Raw genomic sequence first — 23,279 nt, forward strand, 5'->3', positions numbered from 1 at the left:
ATCGTTCGTTTCATCATTTGCCACGTCGCCGGTTCAATCTAATGGGTGATGACACAAAGATATGAGTCGGGTGAACCGTGCGGTGCGGACCAAACGTCGCTAGTCAAGTTAACACCGGTTTCTAGTTTTTCAAAATAAGAAATTAATTCTTGTTTAGCATTTTTCCACAATCTTAAACAATCCCTCCTAAGAGTAGCACGACTTACATGGGTGTATCGTGGTTGGAGCGTTTTTTGAACCATCTTTGTGAATCGTTGGCTGTCGAAATGGTTGAACGGCAAACTTTCTTGGATTACAAACTTCGCCATTTCCTCCCTTGCCATTTCGTAATTGTAGGCGAAAAGAGAAGCGCCTTCGCTTCCCATGGTAGCTTGACCGCTAGCGGCTTGTTGTTTCAACAACTTGCAATACGGTTTTTCGAAGTGATTTTTTAATGAGGAGTTTGCCGCAATGGCGTAAAAATGGTTACAATAGTGACAACGCGCATTTGTTGACCCGTTCGCCATCTCGCACATATCAAAATGTGCCCAAACTTCGCGGTTACGCTTTGTTGGAATAACACGAACCACCGTGTCGGTGTCGGTTGTGGACTGGCCAACGTTGACCGAATCTTGATGACTAGAGCTTGCCATGGTCGTGTCGGTTGTGAGTGATTTTAAGATTTTTAGGAGATTGAAGGATGGTGTGGTTAAAGCTAAACACCCACCACCCTTATATACAAAGTTAGAGATGATTTTTGGGGGAAAAAAAACAACACAACGGCTAAATTTTGTTGGCAACGGTCATATGTGACTATGTGAGGCTTTAGCAAAACCTTTGGTGCATAAACTGGATAAAGACAAAAAAAAAAGTTGATTGATTGTCATAAATATTGCTACGATACAACGTTCATATTTTTGCATGCATGGTCATAATTGCATGCATAAAAGCTGCTGCAGTGCTGTGCATGGTCAGAAACTCACAATGCATAGGTTTAACTGGTTTTTAATATTTGGTAAGGATTACCGGTTTTTTAACCGGTTTAAGGAAAAATCGGTTTTTTAACCGGTTTAGGAAAAAACCGGTTATGAAACTGAACCAGTAATATATATGGGAAACCGGTATAAAACCGGTCTAACCGGTTGGTAACCGAACGGGTATAAAAAAACCGGTTTTCCAACCAAACCGATTTCGGTTTTTTTTCGGTTTCAGTTCTATAATCAGTTTTTTTGAGATCAAGAAATCATTTGTTTTTACAAATCTATCCCCCACTCAACCCCAAACCACGTGCATTACACTCGTCTCTCTAAATCAGTAAATCCAATATCTTCTTCTTCTTCACAAGACATCTGTAAATCCTGATCCACCGAAACCCTAAATCCCTTAATAATAATAATAATCCACACACCTGCAAATCTGGAGCAGCTAAAAACCTTCGGCCGTGAGCTGACGACAATGAGCTCCAACGGCCAATCGAAGGAGTTTCTAGACCTAATCAAATCCATCGGCGAAGCCCGATCCAAATCCGAAGAAGACCGGATCGTCTTACACCAGATCGAAACCCTCAAACGCACAATCAACGACCCTGACATCCCCAAGCGCAAAATGAAAGAGTACATCATCCGTTTAGTCTACATCGAGATGCTCGGCCACGACGCTTCCTTCGGTTACATCCACGCGGTTAAAATGACGCATGACGACTCGCTATTACTCAAACGAACTGGCTATTTGGCGGTTACTCTGTTTTTGAATGAGGATCATGATTTGATTATACTGATTGTCAATACGATCCAGAAGGATTTGAAGTCGGATAATTATTTGGTCGTGTGCGCTGCGTTGAACGCGTGCTGTAAGTTGATTAATGAGGAGACGGTCCCTGCGGTGGTGCAGCAGGTTGTGGAGTTGTTGGGGCATCATAAGGAGGCTGTTAGGAAGAAGGCGGTCATGGCGTTGCATAGCTTTCATTGGAAGGCGCCGGCCTCGGTGAATCATCTTGTGGCCAATTTTCGGAAGGTTGATGGTTTTTTTGGTTTTGCGCGTTTTGTACGTGGTTTTACCTGCATTATGGTTTTTAGTTCTGTATGCCTATGCAAATTTGAATTTGATTTTATTTGAATTCTGCTAGTTAGGCATGAATTCAGTGTTGTAGAAATTGCTAGGCATTAGTCGGGCGGTGGGGTAGGGACTGGTGATTAATCGGGATTAATGGGATTGGAAATTATATGTAAATTTTCAATTTTGACCGATGAATCGGAGGTTGCTGGCGTCAGTGAATCATCTTGTGGCGAATTTTCGGAAGGTTTATGCTTTTTGGTTATGTGCGTTTTTGTACCTGTGTAGATGTAATTAAGTAATTTCACCTGCATTATTGTTTTTAGTTCTGTATGCAATCTGCTTTTATTTGAATTCTGTTAGTTAGGCATGAGCATGATTATGGCTGTAAAAATCCCGTTTAGGCGCCCGACTATCTACTTACAACACTAGGCACGATACTCCTTCATATAAATACATAAATACTTGTTACAAATTGTCATACAGTTTAAGTAACTATTTGGGTAAAATTTTGTGTTGTTGATGATGCTGTTACACGCACTGCATTAGTTAGTTAGATGGTTCGTTTACTACAAAAATGGAAGGAAGTATGTTGGAGAAGGGGAATTTATATGTGACATTTTAAATGAACTTTACATAATATGAGCATATGTGATTTAGTTCATCTTTCAAGTTTTAAATCAAGGTTAGTTTTGAACTGAGCTGACTCTGCGAGTACTAAGCATATGGTTATCTTGTTTAATGGTGAAAACATAGTTTAAAACAACACAACTGTTCAAATAACTGACATATTATTGGCTGTGAGATCGCATGGCTTTTATTACATATCTCCGTCTTCTGTGAATCATCTTGTTTCCAAAATTTTAAAGGTTGATACTTTTTGGTTATGCACATTTTTGTACTTTTGTAGATGATTTTACCTGCATTATGGTTTTTAGTTCTATATGCAATCTGATTTTATTTGAATTCTGTTAGTTAGGCATGATATCCCTTCATATAAATACTTTGAATGATATTGTTGCATGCGGTGTATTAATTTGTTAATTTGTCGTTTGATGTTCCGTTGCATCAAAAACATACATGTTATTCTAATGATGATCTTGTATACAAAACAAACCGTCATTTTTGTACTTCATTTTATCTGCATTATGGCAATATGTTTTTATTTGAATTTTGCTAGTTAGGTATGATACCCGTCATATAAATACTTGTTACAAATTGTCATACTTGTTTGTTCCTCGAATGAATTCTGCAATTAGAAGATTGCTGTTTTACCCTTAGGATCTATTTGGTAATGATACTATTACACATGGTGCATTAATTTAGTTTGTCGTTTGATGGCCGTTTACTTTAGAAGCTGAGCAAACTTGTTGGAGAAGGGTAATTTAATGTGATATTTCAAATGAATTTCACTTAAAGTGAGCATATAGTCATATATGATTTAATTCTTCTTTCAAGTTTAAACAAAGATGAGTTTTGAACTGATGTGAGTACCAAACAAATAATTATATGGTCTAATGGTGAAAATATAGTCTGAAACAACACATTCGGTCAAATAACTGACATATTAAGGGCTGTAAGATTCATGGGAAGCATCCGCTTACACATCACAAATGTGTTTATCTCCACCATTAGATTTGAGTAAGCAATTAGTTGAGTATTTTAGGGAGCACAATTTTGCCTCATTGTCTGACCCGATTGGAAATTGTGATTTCCACCACAAATAGGCAACCTATTAACCAACTATTATTACTAGTATTATTATAGTTATTATTATTATTAACAGTACTATTACTATTATTATTATTATTATTATTATTATTGGTGGGTGTCCTATTAATTGTGTTTGTGTGATTAGTTGCAATCATAGAGCGTAGAAACCATGCTTATTACTTGAGACCATGTCTTGAAACGAGGGGTGTAAGTAAGGGTAAAGATATGGAGTATATATTGCGTTTGGCTTCTTGGAACGTAGGAACACTAAATAGTAAGTTGCTACAATTGGTAGATGTGCTTAGAAGACGTAAGGTTCAGATAGTTTGTCTCCAGGAGACTAAGTGGAAAGGGCATAGAGGGGCGGAGTGTAATCGGTATAAGTTGTGCACGGGGTCTGATGGAGCTAGGAATGGAGTGGGGTTTCTAGTGGCTAAGGAACTACACACTAGTGTGGTGGAGGTGATAAGACATAACGACAGGATTATGGTGTTGAGATTAGTACTAGGAGAGGAAGTAGTGGCAGTGGTTTGTGCCTACGTGCCTCATGTAGGTCTAAGGGAGCAAGAAAAGAGAGAATTTTTGGATTGCCTAGACGCAGTGGTAGGGGGCATACCTAGGGGTGAGAGGATTTGTATAGGAGGGGATTTTAATGGACACATTGGTAAGGTTAATGATAGTTTTCAAGCCGTACATGGGGGTTTCGGTTTTGGCGATAGGAATGAGAACGGAACAGATCTTCTAGAGTTTGTGGTGGCCCATGACCTAGGTATTATAAATTCGTATTTTAAGAAAAAAGATTCTCATTTGATCACTTTTAGTAGTGGTGGACGTGACACGCAAATTGACTACCTTTTGATGAGGCAAGGAGACAAACGTTGGTGGAAGGACTACAAAGTCATACCTGGGGAGATGGTTGTGGCTCAACATCGACTGCTGGTGGCAGTTATAGGCTTCAGAAATAAGGTGACTGTTCGAGAGAGGAAATGTACACCTAGAATTCGATGGGGAAATTTGATGGACGAAAATCTCCCACTGTTTAAGGATAAACTCAGACTGCAGACGCTGGATCAAATAAATGGGGACTCAATCATATGTGGGAAGCTATAGCGACAAAGATCATTCAAGTAGCAAAGGAGACTCTCGGGGTCACAATAGGAAAGGCAGGTGGCCATAAGGAGTCTTGGTGGTGGAATGAGGCCGTACAAGTCAAGATAAAGGACAAACAACGATGTTTTAGGGAGCTTATGAGGTGCACGAATGAGGAGCGAGGGGAATTGAGGGGGATTTACAAAACGACATAGAGAGAGGCGAAGAAGGCAGTGATGGAAGCAAAGAACACGGCCTATAAACGGATGTATGAATGTTTAGAAACAAAAGAGGGGGGAACATGCTATGTTTAAGATTGCCAAAGCTAGGGAACTTAGAAGGCAAGATCTAGGGTCTGTGAAGTTCATAAAGGATACAGATGGGCATGTATTGGTCAAGGAGCAGGGACATCAAACTAAGATGGCATACCTACTTCCACAATCTTTTTAACAATGAGAGAGCTTTCCAAGAAGAATATGACGACACAACCTCCCAACAACAACCGAATAACTGCTATTGCCGACGGATCACACGGGAAGAGGTGCAGAATGCACTTAGGAGGATGGGAAGGGCTAAGGCGGTTGGCCCAGACAACATACCCATCGAGGTGGGAGAGGAAGGAGTCATGTGGTTAACTACTTTGTTCAATATTATCCTCAGATCTGGTAAGATGCCAGACCAGTGGAGGAGCAGCGTTGTAGTTCCTATCTATAAAAACAAATGCGACGCCCAACGCTGTGGTAACTACCGAGGAATCAAACTACTAAGCCATACTATGAAGCTATGAGAAAGAGTGATTGAGGTTAGACTGAGACGGGAAACTCAGGTTACGATGAACCAATTTGGGTTCATGCGGGGTGTTCCACCACAGAGGCAATACACCTTTTAAGAAGATTGATGGAAAAGTATAGGGAGGAGAAGCGTGACCTCCATATGGTGTTTATTGACCTAGACAAGACCTACGACAACGTGCCACGACAAGTGCTTTGGGAGTGCTTAAAGGGTAGAGGAGTCCCGAGGAAATATATAGAAATAACTATGGATATGTATACCAGGAGTGCAACAAGTGTCCGTGCGCCCGTGGGGGATACTGACTTCTTCCCCGTAGAGGTAGGCCTCCACCAGGGGTCAGCGTTGAGTTCGTTTCCTTTTGCAGTAGTCTTGGATGAGCTGTCAAAGTCGATTCAGGGGACGCTCCCGTGGTGCATGATGTTCGCAGACGATATTGTGTTACTTGCTGAGAGAAAACAAGACCTTAACAGGAGGCTAGAGGAGTGGCGAACAACCTTAGAGACAAAAGGTTTACGGATTAGTCGCTCTAAGACGGAGTACCTACACTGTGATTTTGGTGGAGTAAATGACAATGAGGATGCCCAGATCACCATTGAAGGGCAACCGGTTCCGCAGGTAACGAAGTTTAAGTATCTAGGATCATTCGTTCAGAGCGAGATGGGGAATTAGACAGTGATGTGACACATCGAGTTTAGGTAGGATGGTGTAGATGGAAGGCAGCCACAAGTATATTATGCGACAAGAGTTTCCCAACTAAACTAAAGGGAAAATTCTATAGGGTAGCAGTTAGACCTACAATGCTATATGGAACAGATTGTTGGGCCATCAAGAAGGCACAAGTGCGGAAGATGGAGGTAGCAGAGATGAGAATACTACGCTGGATGTGTGGGCACACAAGGTTAGACCGAATAAGAAACGTTGTGTTTCGACAGAGATTAGGGGTAACTAACATATCAGACAAGATAAGAGAGTGGAGATTGAGATGGTTTGGACATGTGAAGAGAAGACAGACGACGAACCCGGTTAGATCCGTAGAATACATTACTATAGAGGGGAGGAGGGGTAGAGTACGACCTAAGTTGACGTGGGATGAGAGGATTAGGCACGATTTGATAGACCTAAATCTCTCAGAGGACATGGTTAGGGATAGGAATTCTTGGAGAAGTAAAATTAAAGTTAAGGACTTTTAGGGAGAAATGAATACCTTAGGGGCTTATATTTATCTTATTTTGGTCACACACCATTATGGTATTTTCTTTTCATATATATTGCAGTTAGACCTGCAATGCTATATGGAACAGATTGCTGGGTCATCAAGAAGGCACAAGTGCGGAAGATGGAGGTAGCAGAAACGAGAATGCTACGTTGGATGTGTGGGCACACAAGGTTAGACCGAATAAGAAACGTCGTGTTTCGGGAGAGATTAGGGGTGGCGAACATAGCAGACAAGATAAGAGAGTGGAGATTGAGATGGTTTGGACATGTGAAGAGAAGACAAACGACGAATCCTATTAGATCCATAGAAAACATAACCATAGAGAGGAGAAGGGGTAGAGGACGGCCTAAATTGACTTGGGATGAGAGGATTAAGCATGATTTGATAGACCTAAACCTCTCCGAGGACATGGTTGAGGATAGGAATTCTTGGAGAAGTAGAATTAAAGTTAAGGATTTTTAGGAAGAAAGGAATACCTTAGGGCTTCTATTTACCTTTTTTTAGTCACACATCATAATAATATTTTCTCTACATAAATAGTATTAATATTATTATTGTTGTTATTATTATTATTATCATCATCATTATTATTATTATTATTATTATTATTATTACTGTTATTTTTATTATTACTGTTGAACTCTGATTTCCTTTGTATTACTTCATACATACATATGTACTTTAGAGCTGAGGGTCTCTCTGGAAGCTACCTCTTTATCCATGTGGACAGGGGTACGGTGTGCCTACATCCCACCCTCCCCAGACCCTACTTATAGCTATGCTATTGGTGGGACTTTACTGGGTATGATTGATTGATTGATATATATATATATATATATATAGGATCAGGATCATTAGAGAACCTTTTTGAAATTGAGAACCATGAGAACCATTTTGGACCACAAAAAACTCAAAAATAAAAAAAATCATAAAATAAAATAAAACACAAAAATCAAAAAAGTAAAAAAACCAAAATTCTTATTTTATCATCCCGGTTTCATAAAAAAAAAAACTCGGTTTAGCTAAATTATATACACATATGTATAATATATACATATATGTACATTTACATGTTTTTTGTACTCGTGTATAATTTAAGATAAATGATGTTGTACATATGTGTATATTACGTAACTAAAGATTAAATAAAATTATACATGTGTATAATACAACGTTTTTTTTTATTTTTTTCTATTTTTTTTAATGAAACCGGAATGAAATATAAGACTTTTGGTTTTTTTACTTTTTTAAAATTTTTATTATTTTTTGTTTTATGATTTTTTAAAATATTTTTTTAAAGGTGTTTTTAGTGGTCCAAAATGGTTCTCAAAGTTCTCAATTTGCAAAAGGGTTCTCTTAGGATCCTTACCCTATATATATATATATATATAGTATTATCATTTTTTACTACGTGCTACTATGAGTTATACTATAGTTGAACTTCGATTTCCTTTTATATTGCCGCATACATATGTAGTCAAGAGCCGAGGGTCTCTCTGAAAGCCACCTCTCTATCCCGTTGGATAGAGGTACGTTGTGCCTACATCCCACCCTCCCCAGACCCTACTTATAGCTTTGCTATTGGTGGGACTCCACTGGGTATGATTGATTGATTGATTTATTATAGCTCTATGTTATTATGTCTGCTACCTTTTTGTTGATGATTCACTTGCATATAACGGATTTCTACCGATGCAATTGGTGAATTTAGTGAGGTCATATTTTCTGATATTTTTTATGAGAAACATTATTGACTAATCTTGAAAATTTATAGTATGATGTAATCAAAATTTCCTGATCCTTGACTTGCACATTTTTTTTTTGTAGAGACTTTCTGATAATGACCCTGGTGTCATGGGTGCCACACTTTTCCCTTTACATGATCTTATCATGGCAGATGTAAGTCTATACAAGGATCTAGTTGCAAGTTTTGTCAACATTCTTAAACAAGTTGCTGAGCGCAGATTGCCAAAAACTTATGACTATCATCAGGCACCTGCCCCTTTCATTCAGGTATGCACTTGTTGCACATGCAGATACCATAGGCCCTTCTTTTTGGAACTTTTAATCCTCCTTCATGTGAACCAACTGCAACACTTTCCTTTTTGGGTCGTTTGTTGCAAAATATAGTTGTTTTTTTTTGTTTCCCCCCCCCCCTCTTTGATGGGATTTTAGTTTTACCCTACTTGTGTTGCCATTAGTTTTCACATCATGAAATCCGAAACTTTGCTATGGTTGAGATGTTTAATGTTTTTATTGCTTTTTGATCAATAGCTAAGCACTTTTATGACTACATGCTGCTGTGGTTTTTTTTTTTTTGGTAAATTGAGTGTGACTTTTATTTGGGTTCTTTCAGTTTCTCATTGTTATGTTTCTTTCCTTGGAGAATGAAAACTCAATACTGGTTAGGATTGAACTTTTTGGACAGAATATCGTGGGTAAAACAATCATTGCTTGATTCACGTCTAGGAGAACTTCTGGATTCGTGCAAGCAGTTTGTGCGACATAACTTCTTAATTCAGTTGAAGTTCAACGATTGCTTTCGTATATACCCATATCATTTAAGCTTGCTATTAGGATTGCTTCTAGATGTTCATTTTCTGTCTTATTGATTGGAAGCTTCTTAAACAATGGAAAGCTTAACAACAGCAGTTAAGGTAGACTAAAAGTGAAGTTAACACGAATTATGAAACCATTAATGCACAATCCCTAGGGTCCTTGACACAAGGCTAACTTCTTTGGTATTAGCTTAATTTTATTGTTTTATTAGAGGAAAATGTAAAGAAACACAACAAATTGTTCTTCTGAATTCTGATACAGTGGAACATTTTGAAGTAAAAGTAGAACATATTAAGAAATTAGATTTTAGTGTGTATCATCTTGTGAAAAAGTACCTAACTTTTCATATCATGCTTTTTACAAAAATGCATATAGCAAAGCTAGCTTGTCTCGTATGAATGCATGTGAATATGTAATAAACTAACAATACAACACAACCCCATGTTAGTTTCCTATGTTGATTTCTTTTCCATGTTCTCATTTTTTAATTATCTTGAATTTTGATCAATTGCATACTTTTTTAGTGTAAACGTTAGATCCGTCATCTCGTTTAATCTCGTTTCCATGTTCTCAATTTTGGTCACTTTCCATGTTTCAGTTTCATCCCGTTTCATTTGATTTTTATATCTAAATATATGTATACAAAGTAAGAAATATACGTTCGATATATATTCTGACCTTTTTTTCCTCTCTCACTGGGTTTGTACCCATATCAATTAAAACTCATGCATGTTCAGTTGCATGTTTAATTTATCACATCCAATCATTCATTCCACATTATGAACAGTAGTTTGCTGCTAAATTTCTTAAGTCTATTATATGCACAAGATAAAGGTTTTACAATTACCTTTGATCCATGCCTTTTGAGTTCTTGAATTATTATTACAGTTATAAAGTAAGTGTATGTAGATAAATCCTGACACATTTTACTTGTACACTAGATTACACCAAAAAAAATTACTGCATCTGTTTTTATGTTATGCTTGATTGAGAAAAAAAGCAGACATGATAAATACTTTACACTTTACAACTGTATTCTACTCATAGTTTTGATTATAGCTTGAGTTTTGTGAAAGTAAGTTATAACTTTTGGCATCATAATTGATTCTTTTTAATGCGCCAGATTAAGTTGCTAAAAATCCTAGCATTACTCGGTAGTGGTGACAAAAAGTCAAGCGAGCAAATGTATACAGTCATCGGGGACATAATGAGGAAAGGTGATACAGCTAGTAACATAGGAAATGCCATTATTTATGAATGCATATGTTGCATCTCTTCTATACAATCGAGTCCCAAGTTATTGGAATCAGCTGCTGATGCAATCGCTAATTTCCTCAAGGTAATATATTATTATTTTTATAGTTTGTTATTTTATTCTATAATACCAAGCCTAACTTGTATATTTTTTCCATTTTAGAGTGATAGTCATAATTTGAAGTATATGGGCATCGATGCTCTTGGTAGATTAATACAGATAAGCCCAGATATTGCTGAACAACACCAACTTGCTGTGATCGATTGCTTAGAGGTGAGTTTGATCAGTTGACTGATCTATTTGTTTATCTTTTTGGAAATGATGCTAATTAATTACTTGTCATATCCAGGATCGTGATGACACTCTAAAGAGGAAAACCTTTGAGCTGCTATATAAAATGACAAAATCCTCCAATGTGGAAGTAATAGTAGACCGTATGATTGATTACATGATTAGCATTAATGATAATCACTACAAAACTGAAACAGCATCCAGATGTGTGGAGCTTGCAGAACAATTTGCTCCCAGTAACCATTGGTTCATCCAGGTTTATATACATACAGATAAATATATTTTAAATATTTTTTACATGTTTACTAATAACTTATATCCACCTTTTTTGATTTACAGACCATGAACAAAGTTTTCCAGCATGCTGGAGATTTAGTGAACCCTAAGGTTGCACATAACTTGATGCGATTGATTGCGGAAGGATTTGGAGAGGATGATGATACAGAAGATAGTCAGCTGAGATTATCCGCTGTATGCAATTCCTTATTTTTTTTAAATTTCAGTTATAGTTATATTTCTATTTTCTTTTGTTGTGATTTCTTTTTTTGGTTTGCAGGTGGAATCTTACCTGAAAATAGTTGATGAGCCAAAACTTCCATCAGCATTTCTCCAGGTAAGTTCAGGTTTCATGGTCAACTGATTTCTTTTTATTATATATAGGTGTTTGTATATATATTTATCTTATATGCTAACTTTGACAACAGGTCGTATGTTGGGTGTTGGGTGAGTATGGGACTGCAGACGGTAAATATTCTGCTTCCTACATCAGTGGCAAGCTATGTGACGTGGCAGAAGCACATTCGGGTGATGATATAGTTAAGGTATGTTGGCTGGTTTTACAAACGAACGCTAGTGGCATGTTGACTACTTGACTTCTTTTTCTTTTTCAATTTTAAAGGGATATGCAGTGACAGCACTTATGAAAGTATATTGTTTCGAGAAAGCAGCTGGAAGAAAAGCAACCTTGTTACCAGAGGTCTCTAAAATGCTTACTCCACTTTCATGTCTTCTTTTATTCCGAAATAATAGTATATTCAGTTTTGAAAATTTTCTCAAAATACAATATCTTTGCAGTGTCAGTCGTTGCTTGAGGAATTATCAGCATCTCACTCATCTGATCTCCAACAACGTGCATACGAATTCCAAGCAATCCTTAATCTTGATGCCAATGCCATAGAGAATATTATGCCATTAGATGCAAGCTGTGAAGACATCGAGGTAAACTTTTGTGTATTTTAATAAATTAAATAAGTTTTGATGTTTAATAACTTACTATTAATATTTACATGCAGATCGATGTGAGCCTTTCGTTTCTTGATAATTATGTCCAGAAGTCACTAGAGCAGGGGGCTGAACCCTATATCCCTAAAAACGAACGTTCCGGAACCCTAAATTATAGCAAAATCAGAAACCATAACTCCTATGAACAACCATCAACTCATTCTCTTAGGTTTGAGGCGTACGAGGTTCCAAAACCTGTGGTCCCTACTAACATAACTGACATAGTTCCTGTAACTGCAACTGTATCCGAGCCTTCTTACCAACCATCGGTTCAACCTACTTGGCCTTTAGTACCCGTTTCTGGTGCAGGCTCAGGCTCTGGCTTGGGTTCGACTGAACTTAAGTTACGGCTCGACGGGGTTCAAAAGAAGTGGGGTAAGCCCACATACTCATCTGGTCCATCCTCATCTACCTCAAACTTTGAGTCCCAGAGGACTACGGTTAATGGTGCAACACAGCCTGATACGGTTATATCTAAACCACGTGAACTGAGGCAGTCAAGTGTTGAGGTTTCAGAAGAGAAGCAAAAACTGGCGGCTTCATTGTTCGGGGGTACGACTTCACGGTCTGAAAGGAAGCAATCTGGCAGTGCTGCGGCTCATACTAAGCCTTCAAGAACAACTGCAACCGTAACTTTGAACAAAACGGTTCAGCCACCTCCACCTGACTTGCTTGATTTGGGTGAACCAGTTGGTGATACGAGTAGTTATTCTTCGACCGCGGATCCGTTTAAACAACTGGAAGGTCTTCTTGATTTGAGTCAAGATGTTAAAGCTCCTGCCGCTGGTTCTAATGGTTCTGATCTTATGTCTCTTTATTCAGATACTGTTACAAATGGGAACCAGAATCTGAATCTGAATCTGAATCTGAATAATGGTTCAGCGAGTGCAAGTAAGAAACCCGCATCATTGACCAAGGGGCCAAGCCTGAAAGATGCGTTGGACAAAGATGCACTCGTTAGGCAAATGGGCGTGAACCCAACGAGCCAAAATCCTAACTTATTTAGTGATTTGCTCGGTTAATCAGTTTTCATCTCTCTAAATTTCACAACCCGAATTGCACATGGGAAGGTTTATATTACAAGGTTAAACATGTTCAAAGGAGAAGCATGTGTGATCGAGCTGGGCTGTTCGTGTTGAGGTTGGCCCCAGGTAAAGATTTGAATTTGAGTGTTATAAGATCTTGTATTATTAAAAGATTCACCTGTTTTTTTTTTTTGAATTTTGGGAGAGTTGTTGTATTTTAAGGAAGATGTTGTTTTGTTACGAACGTTGCAGTACAATACAGTGTACATTTTGCCTTCAGGCACTCACCGTGTCTCTCTTCATTTACATAAAGCGGTGCACATGATTCTAAACGATTCTACATAATAAAATTGGTGTGTTTTCAGATCTAGTAAAATGCAATTGGTGCACTTTGGTTTGTCACACACTCACACTGTCTTGCTTTGATTACTTTTGTTGTAAACAAAAAGCTCTTTACACATAATCATATACAATATACGTATCATACAATGTCGGATCTAGTAAAATACTGTTGTACTTCAATAAGTCTCCTTGTATCACCTGCACAATTTTGTCGTTAATAAAGTTTGTCAGTTTATGCATAGTCCTACATGCGCAATTAAACGCGTCATGCGTTATCTGCATGATACTATTAAACATGGTTAATTAATTTTATTGTAATTATTGTTTAGATAATATTATGAAAAATTACTTGCTCCACAAGATATACAGGCTCTTAAGTAACCTTTTTCTTTAAATTTTTTTTATTAATTGTTGAAGAATATAATATTTTTGTGTTTGAAGTAAAGACCGGTGGTGAGCTCAAACTTTCATGTTCCAACCACTAGACAGTTGATATATTAACCATGGTCTTAAGTCAACTTCTATCTATTCTATTTATTCATTTCTCCTTTTTAACTATTCTACAAGTTGGAGTATGCAACCCCTTAATTCAACTTGGGGCCTTGGGGGGGTAATAAATAATAGAGCAAAATTACAAGAATAAATCTTGAGCCATATAAGTTTTTTAACGAATGAAAATGAATAAAATTGCATGTTTATTTATTTATTTATATTTTAAATTTGGGTATGGAAAAGGAGATGAAGATTTCATTGTGAATGCTATAATATTATGTAATATTATAAATTTTAGATGATATAATTCTTTTTAATAATTATTTATTAAACAAAAATATAAAAAGTTTTTGTTTATTTATTAAAAAATAATTAATGACATGTCATTTTCACATGGTGTCCAAAATCCAAATCATGACCCACTTTTTAGCCTCGTGCGAAAATGAGATGACACCTACGTGACATGTTCCACACCACATGGATCACACCACTACACCACTCAGTTTTAACGTGTTTGGATAATAATAATTCATTTACATACGATCCAAATCAAATAAAAAAATCTATATTTACACTAAAAAGCCTGAAAAATTCGGTGACTGGACCTTCTAAAAATCCATATTAATAGACATACAAAGACCGAATATTTGTAACCGATAAGATAGAAAAACGCAAATAATATCAATTCCAACTTTTCTGACATTTTTAAACCCAAGAATTAACAACTAGAGATCAACAATGCATTTTTCATGACATCATTTGGTATTTATTGATATTTTCAGTTTTTTTTAAATTAAAATAAGAGTATGATATAGGGTTGAAATTTGGCCAGGTGAAGCTGATCTTTCTGATGCATTTGATCATGAACAAATTCTGGTGTTTCTTGAATTTTGGAACAAATATTTATTTTTTAAACCTTTATGAATAAACAGACATTTACAGTTGACACCATCTTCTTGGTGAGATTCATTGAAGGTACCGTACGTACCTTGTAGCATATAGATCCCCTCTGCAGCCAAAGACATTTATTCATCCTACCAATGGTCCCTATATTTTATGATCAGTCTATTTACTCCTCTTAGGCTGAGGGGTGTGGGGGGGCGCGAGAGGGGGCGCGAGGGGGGGCGCCAGCCAATAATATTGTGACGTGTGGCAGAGAGAGAAACTTGATAAGATGGGTGTTGGTTGTGGTGCTCGCGCCCCGGGGCATGGTGTGGAGGGGCGCGAGAGGGGGCGCGACTCGCGAGCGGTTTATTTTTTTATTTTTTTATAAATGTATTAAAAAAAACGTATTATTAAAAAAACAAGAAATTATTTAAAAAAACACACATTTTTTTGAAAATTCATAATAAAAAAAACATACTAAAAATTAAACAAACAATAATATTTAATAATAAAACTAATCTAATACAAGATCATCTGGTCGCCTCGCCCACAAATGTTCAACCAACTCATGTCGAAGACCCCCGTGTATCTCACGGCTCTTGATATTTGCTATGTTATGAAGTTTTTGTTGATCACTGATTGTGGACGGTTGTGGCGGAATGTCACCTTGGTAGTTTTGGCATATAGCTTTGCCCTCGTCTTCTAACGTCATGTTGTGTAGGATAAGACACGTGTAGACGACGTCCATTATCCTCTCCGAGTCCAATAACGTATCGGGTTCGCCAGAACATAATATTGTTTTTTTATAGCTCCAAAAGCTCTTTCAATATCTTTTCTAGCAGACTCTTGCTTCTTCGTAAAATACTTCCGTTTGTCGGCGATTGGATCTGTAAAAGCTTGAACTAACACAGCCCATTCGTTGTAAATACCATCGACCAGATAGTACCCGTACTTGAAGAGTTCTTCATTTGCAAGAAAAGATTGAGGTGGTTCAACCCCGTCGATAAGCTCGTTGATCAAATGTGACTGATCGATAACATTAAGGTCGTTATTTGACCCAGCAACACCAAAAAAAGCATGCCAAAACCAAAGATCCTGTGACACCGCCGCCTCAAGTATGAGGGTCGGCCCTTCATGATCACCACGGTGGAACTGACCTCGCCAGGCCGTTGGACACATAGTCCATCCAACATGCGTACAATCGATGCTACCTAGCATCCCAGGAAAACCATGTTTTTCTGCGTGCACCTCATATATGCGTTGGATGTCATACGTTGTAGGTTTACGCAGATATCTCCGAGCGTAAGTCGATATGACTCCTACGTACAATATATATTACAAAATGTAATAAATATTTAATAAAAAATAAAATTAATGTTTTTACCTTGGCAGAAAAAATGAAGGGATTCACGTGCAACCCTTTTCGACATCTGTAAATACTCATCCAAAGCGTCCGACGAGATGCCGTACGCTAATTGACGGATAGCAGCCGTGCATTTTTGAAGAGGGGTAAAACCGGGAAGACCCCTAGCATCCTCCCTTTGTTGAAAAAAGGGATACCGTGCCTCTAAATCACTCGCTATACGCGTGAACAATTGCCTGCTCATTCGAAAACGAGTTCGAAAATCCGACTCCGCGTATACCGGTTGAGGGCTAAAATAATGCCTCATCAAAGTATCGTTAGCACCCGATCGATCACGATCACGAGGTGGTGCTCTAACCCTCGGGAGTCGGGGTTGATGGGCTTGATTTTGCAAGAGATTGACCACGGTTGCGGTCAAAACTCCCCCTACATGAAGAAGCAAATCATCCTCTTCGGAGGAGTCGGAATCAGACGAGTACGACGACATTATTTTTAAAAAAAAATTGGTTTTGGGATATTATATATGAGTTTGGAGATTGAAGTTGTGTTTGATATGGTTAAAATGGGTTGATGGTATGTGATATTGGTATGTGATATGTGATATTGGTTTTATAGAGAAAAAAAATTTTTTTTTTTAATAAACAAAGAGCCCAACGGCTCTATTTACGCAACCCAAGACCCCTTCACGCCTATTCCCAGCCGCTACCCCTCTTGCGCCTGCCTCTTTTTCCGCGCTCGCGCCCCTCTCGCGCCCCTCTCGCGCCTCGGTGGTGTGGTGCTCGCGCCCCGGGGCGCGAGCGGATGGGCTCACGCGCCCCCTGTCGCGCTCCACACCCCTCAGCCTTAGAATGTGGGCGACAGGTACACCAAGAGACACTCTCTCTCGTGGGGAACACAACTGCCACCCCCTCAAAAGTCGTCGCCGGGTAAGAGTGAGGGGTGGTATCCCAACCCCCCCCCCCCCAGCATAACAAACATATATAGCCTTTCCACGGCTATAATTCCACCCAATCTCCAATAAATTTCAAATTGAATACCCCAATTTTTTCTATTTAAAATCTCATTCCTTTCAATTTACATACACTCTATACAATCAAAAAATAAAAGATAAAATTCTTACACATCCTACTCATTTTTCACTCATTTTCCACCCAAATTTTTAGTTTGTAATTTGTAATTTTTACTTTTATTTATAATGAAAATTCTTATTTGTCTATGTATAATTTTTTGAATATTTATTACTTATTTTTTTTATAAATATTAAAATAATTTATGGTAGTTTAGTAATGTGCCGTCAGCCCTTAAGGTAGTTCGGGATAAAAATGAGGTGGCAGTGAGGGCTAATGGTACTGTGGGTACCCTTAGACCAAACGTAGCGGGGTGCTTTGCCCACTCAAAAAGCACCCAGAGTGCTGGGAACACACCCCCCGGGGGGGCGTTATGGGGCACTTTGGGCTTCAATTTCTCTTTCTCAGAGCTTTGTACAAAGCGCCCGAAAAGTTTGATGGTGGGGCCAGAAGTAAAATGGACCAATAGAATTAAAGGAGGGGTGCTCCCCTCCCACCGCTACGTTTGGTCTTAGAGCGTCTACAACAATAAACTCATACAAATCGTCACGTCATATTCTAAAGTTTTTCTCAAAAACCTCATTTTCTTTTACAACAAATCTCCACAAACCCTATTAAAAATATTAAAACTATATATATATATGTATGTATGTATGTGAGAGAAGGAGAGAAAAAGTGGGGCTACCATGTTTCCCCCCTCAAGTTTGCAGAAAATGACTTCATATCCAAAAACTAGACACCAGAATAATGAAGTTTGTAACCCCCTAGTTTGTTTGATGTCACATGGATTTAAACCTTGAAATTTGAGGCTTGTTATAGATGCTCTTAGGATTGCATACCTTCCACCCTTACAACTCCTTTATGTTACAACTTTTATGCATTTTAAAAGTTTTATACATCTTTTCCAACGTTTAATATATAAGGGTGGTGGGGTGGGTAGCGGGTAGTGCCCTTGGGTACCCCTGGTACAACGCCGCCACCCTCCCCATTTTCCCCGCCAGGGTATTGAGTCTCGGTGATACAACTCGAAGAAAGAAGATGAGAGAGGTCGGAACATGTTTGTGTGTGTAGAGGGAGCAGAGGGTTAGGCGGGTAATAAGATGCCTGTGGGTTCGGGTTTCGACGGGTTCAAAGACAACAGCTAGGGTGGTGGCGGGTAATTGGTGGGCATGCGGGTTGCGCCTCCTCCACCCTAATATAGTTATGATTTGTTTATTTTTTTTATTCACATTTTGATATAAGTATATTAAAAATCAAAAAACTAGTTTATAACATGTGTATTACACATGTAATTTATAATAATACAATACCTAATAAATATCGATATAAATAAACCTAGCAAGCGTTGTTAATACACAATCAGTGTATAATAGTATTTACAACAATTTTAAAGTAAACAATATTTTTTTCTTGGGAGGGTTTTCAATTTTTAACACAAATTAAATAAACCGAAAAACAAGATAATACCCTTAAAATTTTTATCAATACAGTTTCTTACAAAGTTATAAATAATGAATGTTTTAGTTTGTAGCAATATTCTTTATAATTTGAATACATCATAAGAAAACTTAAACCGTAAAACATATATGTTTGCCATTAAAAATATTTAAGAAAAGTTTAAAAAAAGGTTTATTTATTTAGTCCGCTAGTTATTTGTATACACTTTTATTCTACCATCAACATAACATAACAATTATGTTATGGATTAAAGGTGAACTTCACCATAGTTAAACACTTAAGTCTGCTAAGGTGGGAAGAGTGCATCATAATATTGACTAACCTCTTGAGAAGTAAGGGAACTCAAAAACAAAAGCATAAAATTTTCATGGATAATACAAACAATCTTGGTGGTATCAAAAGCTGCATGCTACAAAACGTATCAATGACATGTTATATGCATCATATGTAAGTAAAAGTAGAGTGATTATTTGACATATCTAGTAGACGATGAGGGTACCCTCAGTAAAACCTACGAGTAGAGAGTATGTTTAGCTAGCATAACTATATTTATATCGGTAAAAGGATGTTTAAAGTTTGAACATTTGCAAAATAAACAACGAAGCTTAAATGATATTAGCAGGTCCACGATCATAATTAGATCTTGTATATCTTATAAAGTTTACTTTTGTTTTTGTTGGTTCCAACTTCTAACTCCTCAATTATGATTCCATTTTTAAGTGGAAGCATGCACATTATTCGGTCAAACTACATATTAATTTGGCATTAGAGTGACAAGTGTAATTAAATCAATAAATAACGTAGTTGAAGTTAAAATAAAAAAGTCAACTACGTATGTTAGCGTCTCATAATGAAGTGTACTTGCTTGTTTTTGGTATTATTATTTTCTATCATTTGACAACTACTACATATATTGATTGATTGAAAATTTGAAAGTCAATATGATTTATAAATAAGTTATCTTCCATGCTTTTCACGTTCACTCGAAATCTCATTTGGATATTAAGAACTAGCATGTACGTTTATGTTATGAATACGTGCTCAAAATAGAACAGAGATTACGTTTTATTGGATGAGAATCGTAACAACATTTAGTTGAAATAACGTATTAATGTTTCATGAAACAGTGCCTTGGTTTAGCATTTATAACAATCGTTAACACACACATTAGTTCACTGATTTGTCAGTTCCTATAAGCGGTGTTGCTGCTTTATATTAACCAGGTAGATCAAAACATAGTCTAGATATTTTCTATTGAGTATTGGATTTTGAATGCCATCGGCGTTTCTAACTTGTAACGAAACTTAATCATTTCACCCCGTTAATTCTAACTTAGTATTAGTCCAACTATCTATATGAATAGATAGGACTAAATCCATGTGTTATTACTTAATGATTGGTCATAAAACCTTAAAATGACATAAGTAGCAGGAATCTAGGAATTAGATTTCACATGATTTCTAATCCATCCATTTAGCGAATACTTTTATGAACACCTCTATACCTCCTGAATATAATAAACTCAAAGTAACATATTCTTTACTTAAAAAAAGATATCATTAAAAACACGTAGCCAAACCATGAGCTTTGCACAATATTTGGTCAAAACCGGCATCAACAGCTGTTTGAATTAGAAGATGGACTGATCTGTCTGACTGAACAAAGCTAATCCTACATTTTGTTAAACACCGGTCTAGATCATATGGAGAAAAAAAATCAGATTAATAATATATAGCTTGTTTAAATTAATGACTTACTGTTATCATTATCACTTAGTACGGTTGGCCATGACGAAGTTCAATAATTCAAGTATAGTTCATAATTAGAAGATCTATTGCAGGGCCGTTTCCGAGAATCGTTAAAAAATATTTTGGGCCATATGCGAGAAAAATTTGAGCCTTAACTAAAATATGAGCTTATTAGGTTATGATTTGTGTTGTGATTTTTTTTTAAATACAAATGAGTTTAAATGAATTGGATAATTAAGCTTAAATTAATATTGTCAATGAGCTAGTGGTGAAGTGGTAAGGGAAAAAATTGGTATTTCATGTGACCTAGGTTCGATTCCTGCCCATAACATTTAGTTTCAAAGGCATCAGGATGATGATGAGAGACTATGCGAGCGGATAACTTTCATTAGTTGGATCCTTGAACTAAGGAAAATTTATCTAACCGCACTGTCGTGCCTTTATGCAAGTGCTCATGGGCGTTGACCTTAGGTGAGAGGTTTTTCCCGGATCAAAAGACAAGTGTATCCCGATGTGGTGATTTTAATCGGTAACCCATTTGGTGGATTCGTTGGTCGTTCGAAAAAGAAAATTGAGTTTAAAATAGGGATGAACATTTTGTCTTAAATATCCATACTCGTACCCGTACACGTACCTGTACCCGTACCGATTTAGCTTATTTGGTACGTGTATTGGTATTCATTTTTGTTGAATTTTGGTACAGGTGCGGGTACGGTACATGTAAATTTGGTATTTTGTACCTGTTTGGAATATATAAAGGTTTAATTGAGATTCTTCATATTTAATATATAAAATAAATTCTCCAACCATGTTATTATTGAACAACTACCAAACGCTTTTTTCAAAATAAAATAATATAACATCCAAACTCGAACCAACAAACAAATAACTTAAAGTCACGACCATATTATGGTTCTTCAATACTTTCTTATCATTAAATCGATCGCCAATTTGGTAATCGTACTAACTTGGTACCCGTCATGTAGCTGTGAAAGTACGGAGGCCCGGACTAATTCAGGTTGTTTGTTACTCGTATCGGTACCGGCTCCAAGATCGTCGAAGATTTGGAAATAAAAAAAGCAAAGTGGTACAAAAACGGGTACTGTACCGAAATACCCGTACCATACCGAAAAATTTGGTACGAGTATTGGTACGTGTTTTTATTGATTTTTGGAACAAGTACAATCGGGTACAGGTACGGGTACAGATACGTTATTGTCTCAGGCTCGTCCCTAGTTTAAACATTCATAAAGATACAATTTTTTCCTTCAAAATATATTGTTTTAAAAAAAATCTGGGCCTACCAGTGTGATCAGGTTAGGAGTCGTCGCCCCTAATCACGCCATTGGTTAACAATCACATCGCCACGAGAATTAGAAGGCTGTCATCAAAGTGTCGGGGTCCACTTCTCTCCACTAATCACATGCAAACACACATTTTTTTTCCTTTTTTCATGTATTTAAACCATAACATGGTCGTTAAATGGTGATTAGTTAAAGTCCATTATCTAAGTGATAATGACGTGGTACGATGGTATGTGCTTTTTAGTTAAACCACAACATGCAACGAGTAGTCTTATCTTATAAATGTTGCCAACCAAAATTGACTAATAATTATAAAGTCAGCTTCCTTATGTGTCATTAAGGACCTAGTATTTTTGTAAATGAATTCTTTGTATTTGACCATGCATGCTTCTATTTATTAATTATATGTTCGTCATGCAGTTTTGTAGAACTTTTCAAATTAACGATTTGATCAAATTCATGCATGTCGAAGTTAAAGTCAAACAATTAACTATACATCATGGCCAAAATGTCAACATATCATATTCGAGTAATTAAGTGTTGCGTTTTGCTATTGAGTTTTTGCAATTTGAATTTATCTGATTTGTTACACTTACGGTTTTGAAAAAATCAAGTATCCGGTATAACAACAGTTGATGATTTATGGGGTGTCAGTTTAGAATAGAAGTAGACCAGATAAATTGTCGTTTAAAAAAACTGACTACGTAGATAAACATTATCGAATTTAGTTATGAATTATGATCCCATTTGAGGTAGGGTGCATGCGTACTCGAATGAATATTAAAATTTGAGCTTTAAAGTCAACTATTTTTTGCTTTTCATTCAGAAGATTTATTGTTTTCAGTTAAGATCTATAAATTTGTTAACTACTGCATACGTTGATTAATCAAAAGTCAACTCTATTATTTTTTTTTTGAAAGGGCATGTTTGATAAATAATTAATTGGTGAAAGATTATAAGAATGATCAAGAATCAGAGATTGATAGGTAATTGTTTGTTAATTAAAGTAGATCTAGAATTTTTTGGCATAGCGGTATTAGGATGCTGAGTAATGCTTTCTTTTCAAGGGGTGAGGGTTCTCTTACATTTTATATGTGGAACCCGAGAACTTTATAAAAAAAGGAAATATACTTATGTCATTACGACATTAAAATACCTCACCGCCAGATGGATATAAACCTAATTGGTAATGTAGGGCCATAAAACAATACACGAGTAAAAGTAAAAGAATTATAAAACATTTTTATACGACCTTTCTTACCAACTAATATATTATATATTTTATCTAAAAAAAGTTTATTTTTAGTTATCGAAATGAAACCTTATTAGGAGGACACCCATACTTAATTACTCTAATCTAACCTTGTT

The 23,279-nt window shown here is 36.8% G+C and overlaps 1 protein-coding gene across 1 annotated transcript; it reads left to right on the forward strand.

Annotated features, from left to right (window-relative positions):
* Positions 1 to 1,279: 1,279 nt before the first annotated feature.
* Positions 1,280 to 13,587, forward strand: LOC143562254 (AP-4 complex subunit epsilon-like). The gene is made up of 11 exons (XM_077050113.1): positions 1,280 to 1,992; positions 8,669 to 8,854; positions 10,524 to 10,739; positions 10,818 to 10,928; positions 11,005 to 11,202; positions 11,286 to 11,417; positions 11,503 to 11,559; positions 11,651 to 11,767; positions 11,845 to 11,922; positions 12,021 to 12,164; positions 12,239 to 13,587. Exons 1-11 carry the CDS (start codon positions 1,435 to 1,437, stop codon positions 13,247 to 13,249), a joined length of 2,808 nt encoding a protein of 935 aa, XP_076906228.1. The 5' UTR covers positions 1,280 to 1,434; the 3' UTR covers positions 13,250 to 13,587.
* Positions 13,588 to 23,279: the final 9,692 nt, after the last annotated feature.

The sequence above is a fragment of the Bidens hawaiensis genome, unplaced genomic scaffold, assembly GCF_021521415.1.
Source record: "Bidens hawaiensis isolate Kalapana, Puna unplaced genomic scaffold, B.hawaiensis_p1.1 tig00020921_1, whole genome shotgun sequence".
Lineage (NCBI taxonomy): Eukaryota > Viridiplantae > Streptophyta > Magnoliopsida > Asterales > Asteraceae > Bidens > Bidens hawaiensis.

Bases quoted from the DNA above. Each gene is read 5' to 3' on its own strand.
- LOC143562254 (XM_077050113.1), top strand. From the start codon at position 1,435: ATGAGCTCCAACGGCCAATCGAAGGAGTTTCTAGACCTAATCAAATCC. The intron at 1,993-8,668 runs GTTGATGGTTTT...TTTTTTTTGTAG, and splicing joins TTGTGGCCAATTTTCGGAAG to AGACTTTCTGATAATGACCC. The intron at 10,929-11,004 runs GTGAGTTTGATC...TGTCATATCCAG, and splicing joins CTGTGATCGATTGCTTAGAG to GATCGTGATGACACTCTAAA.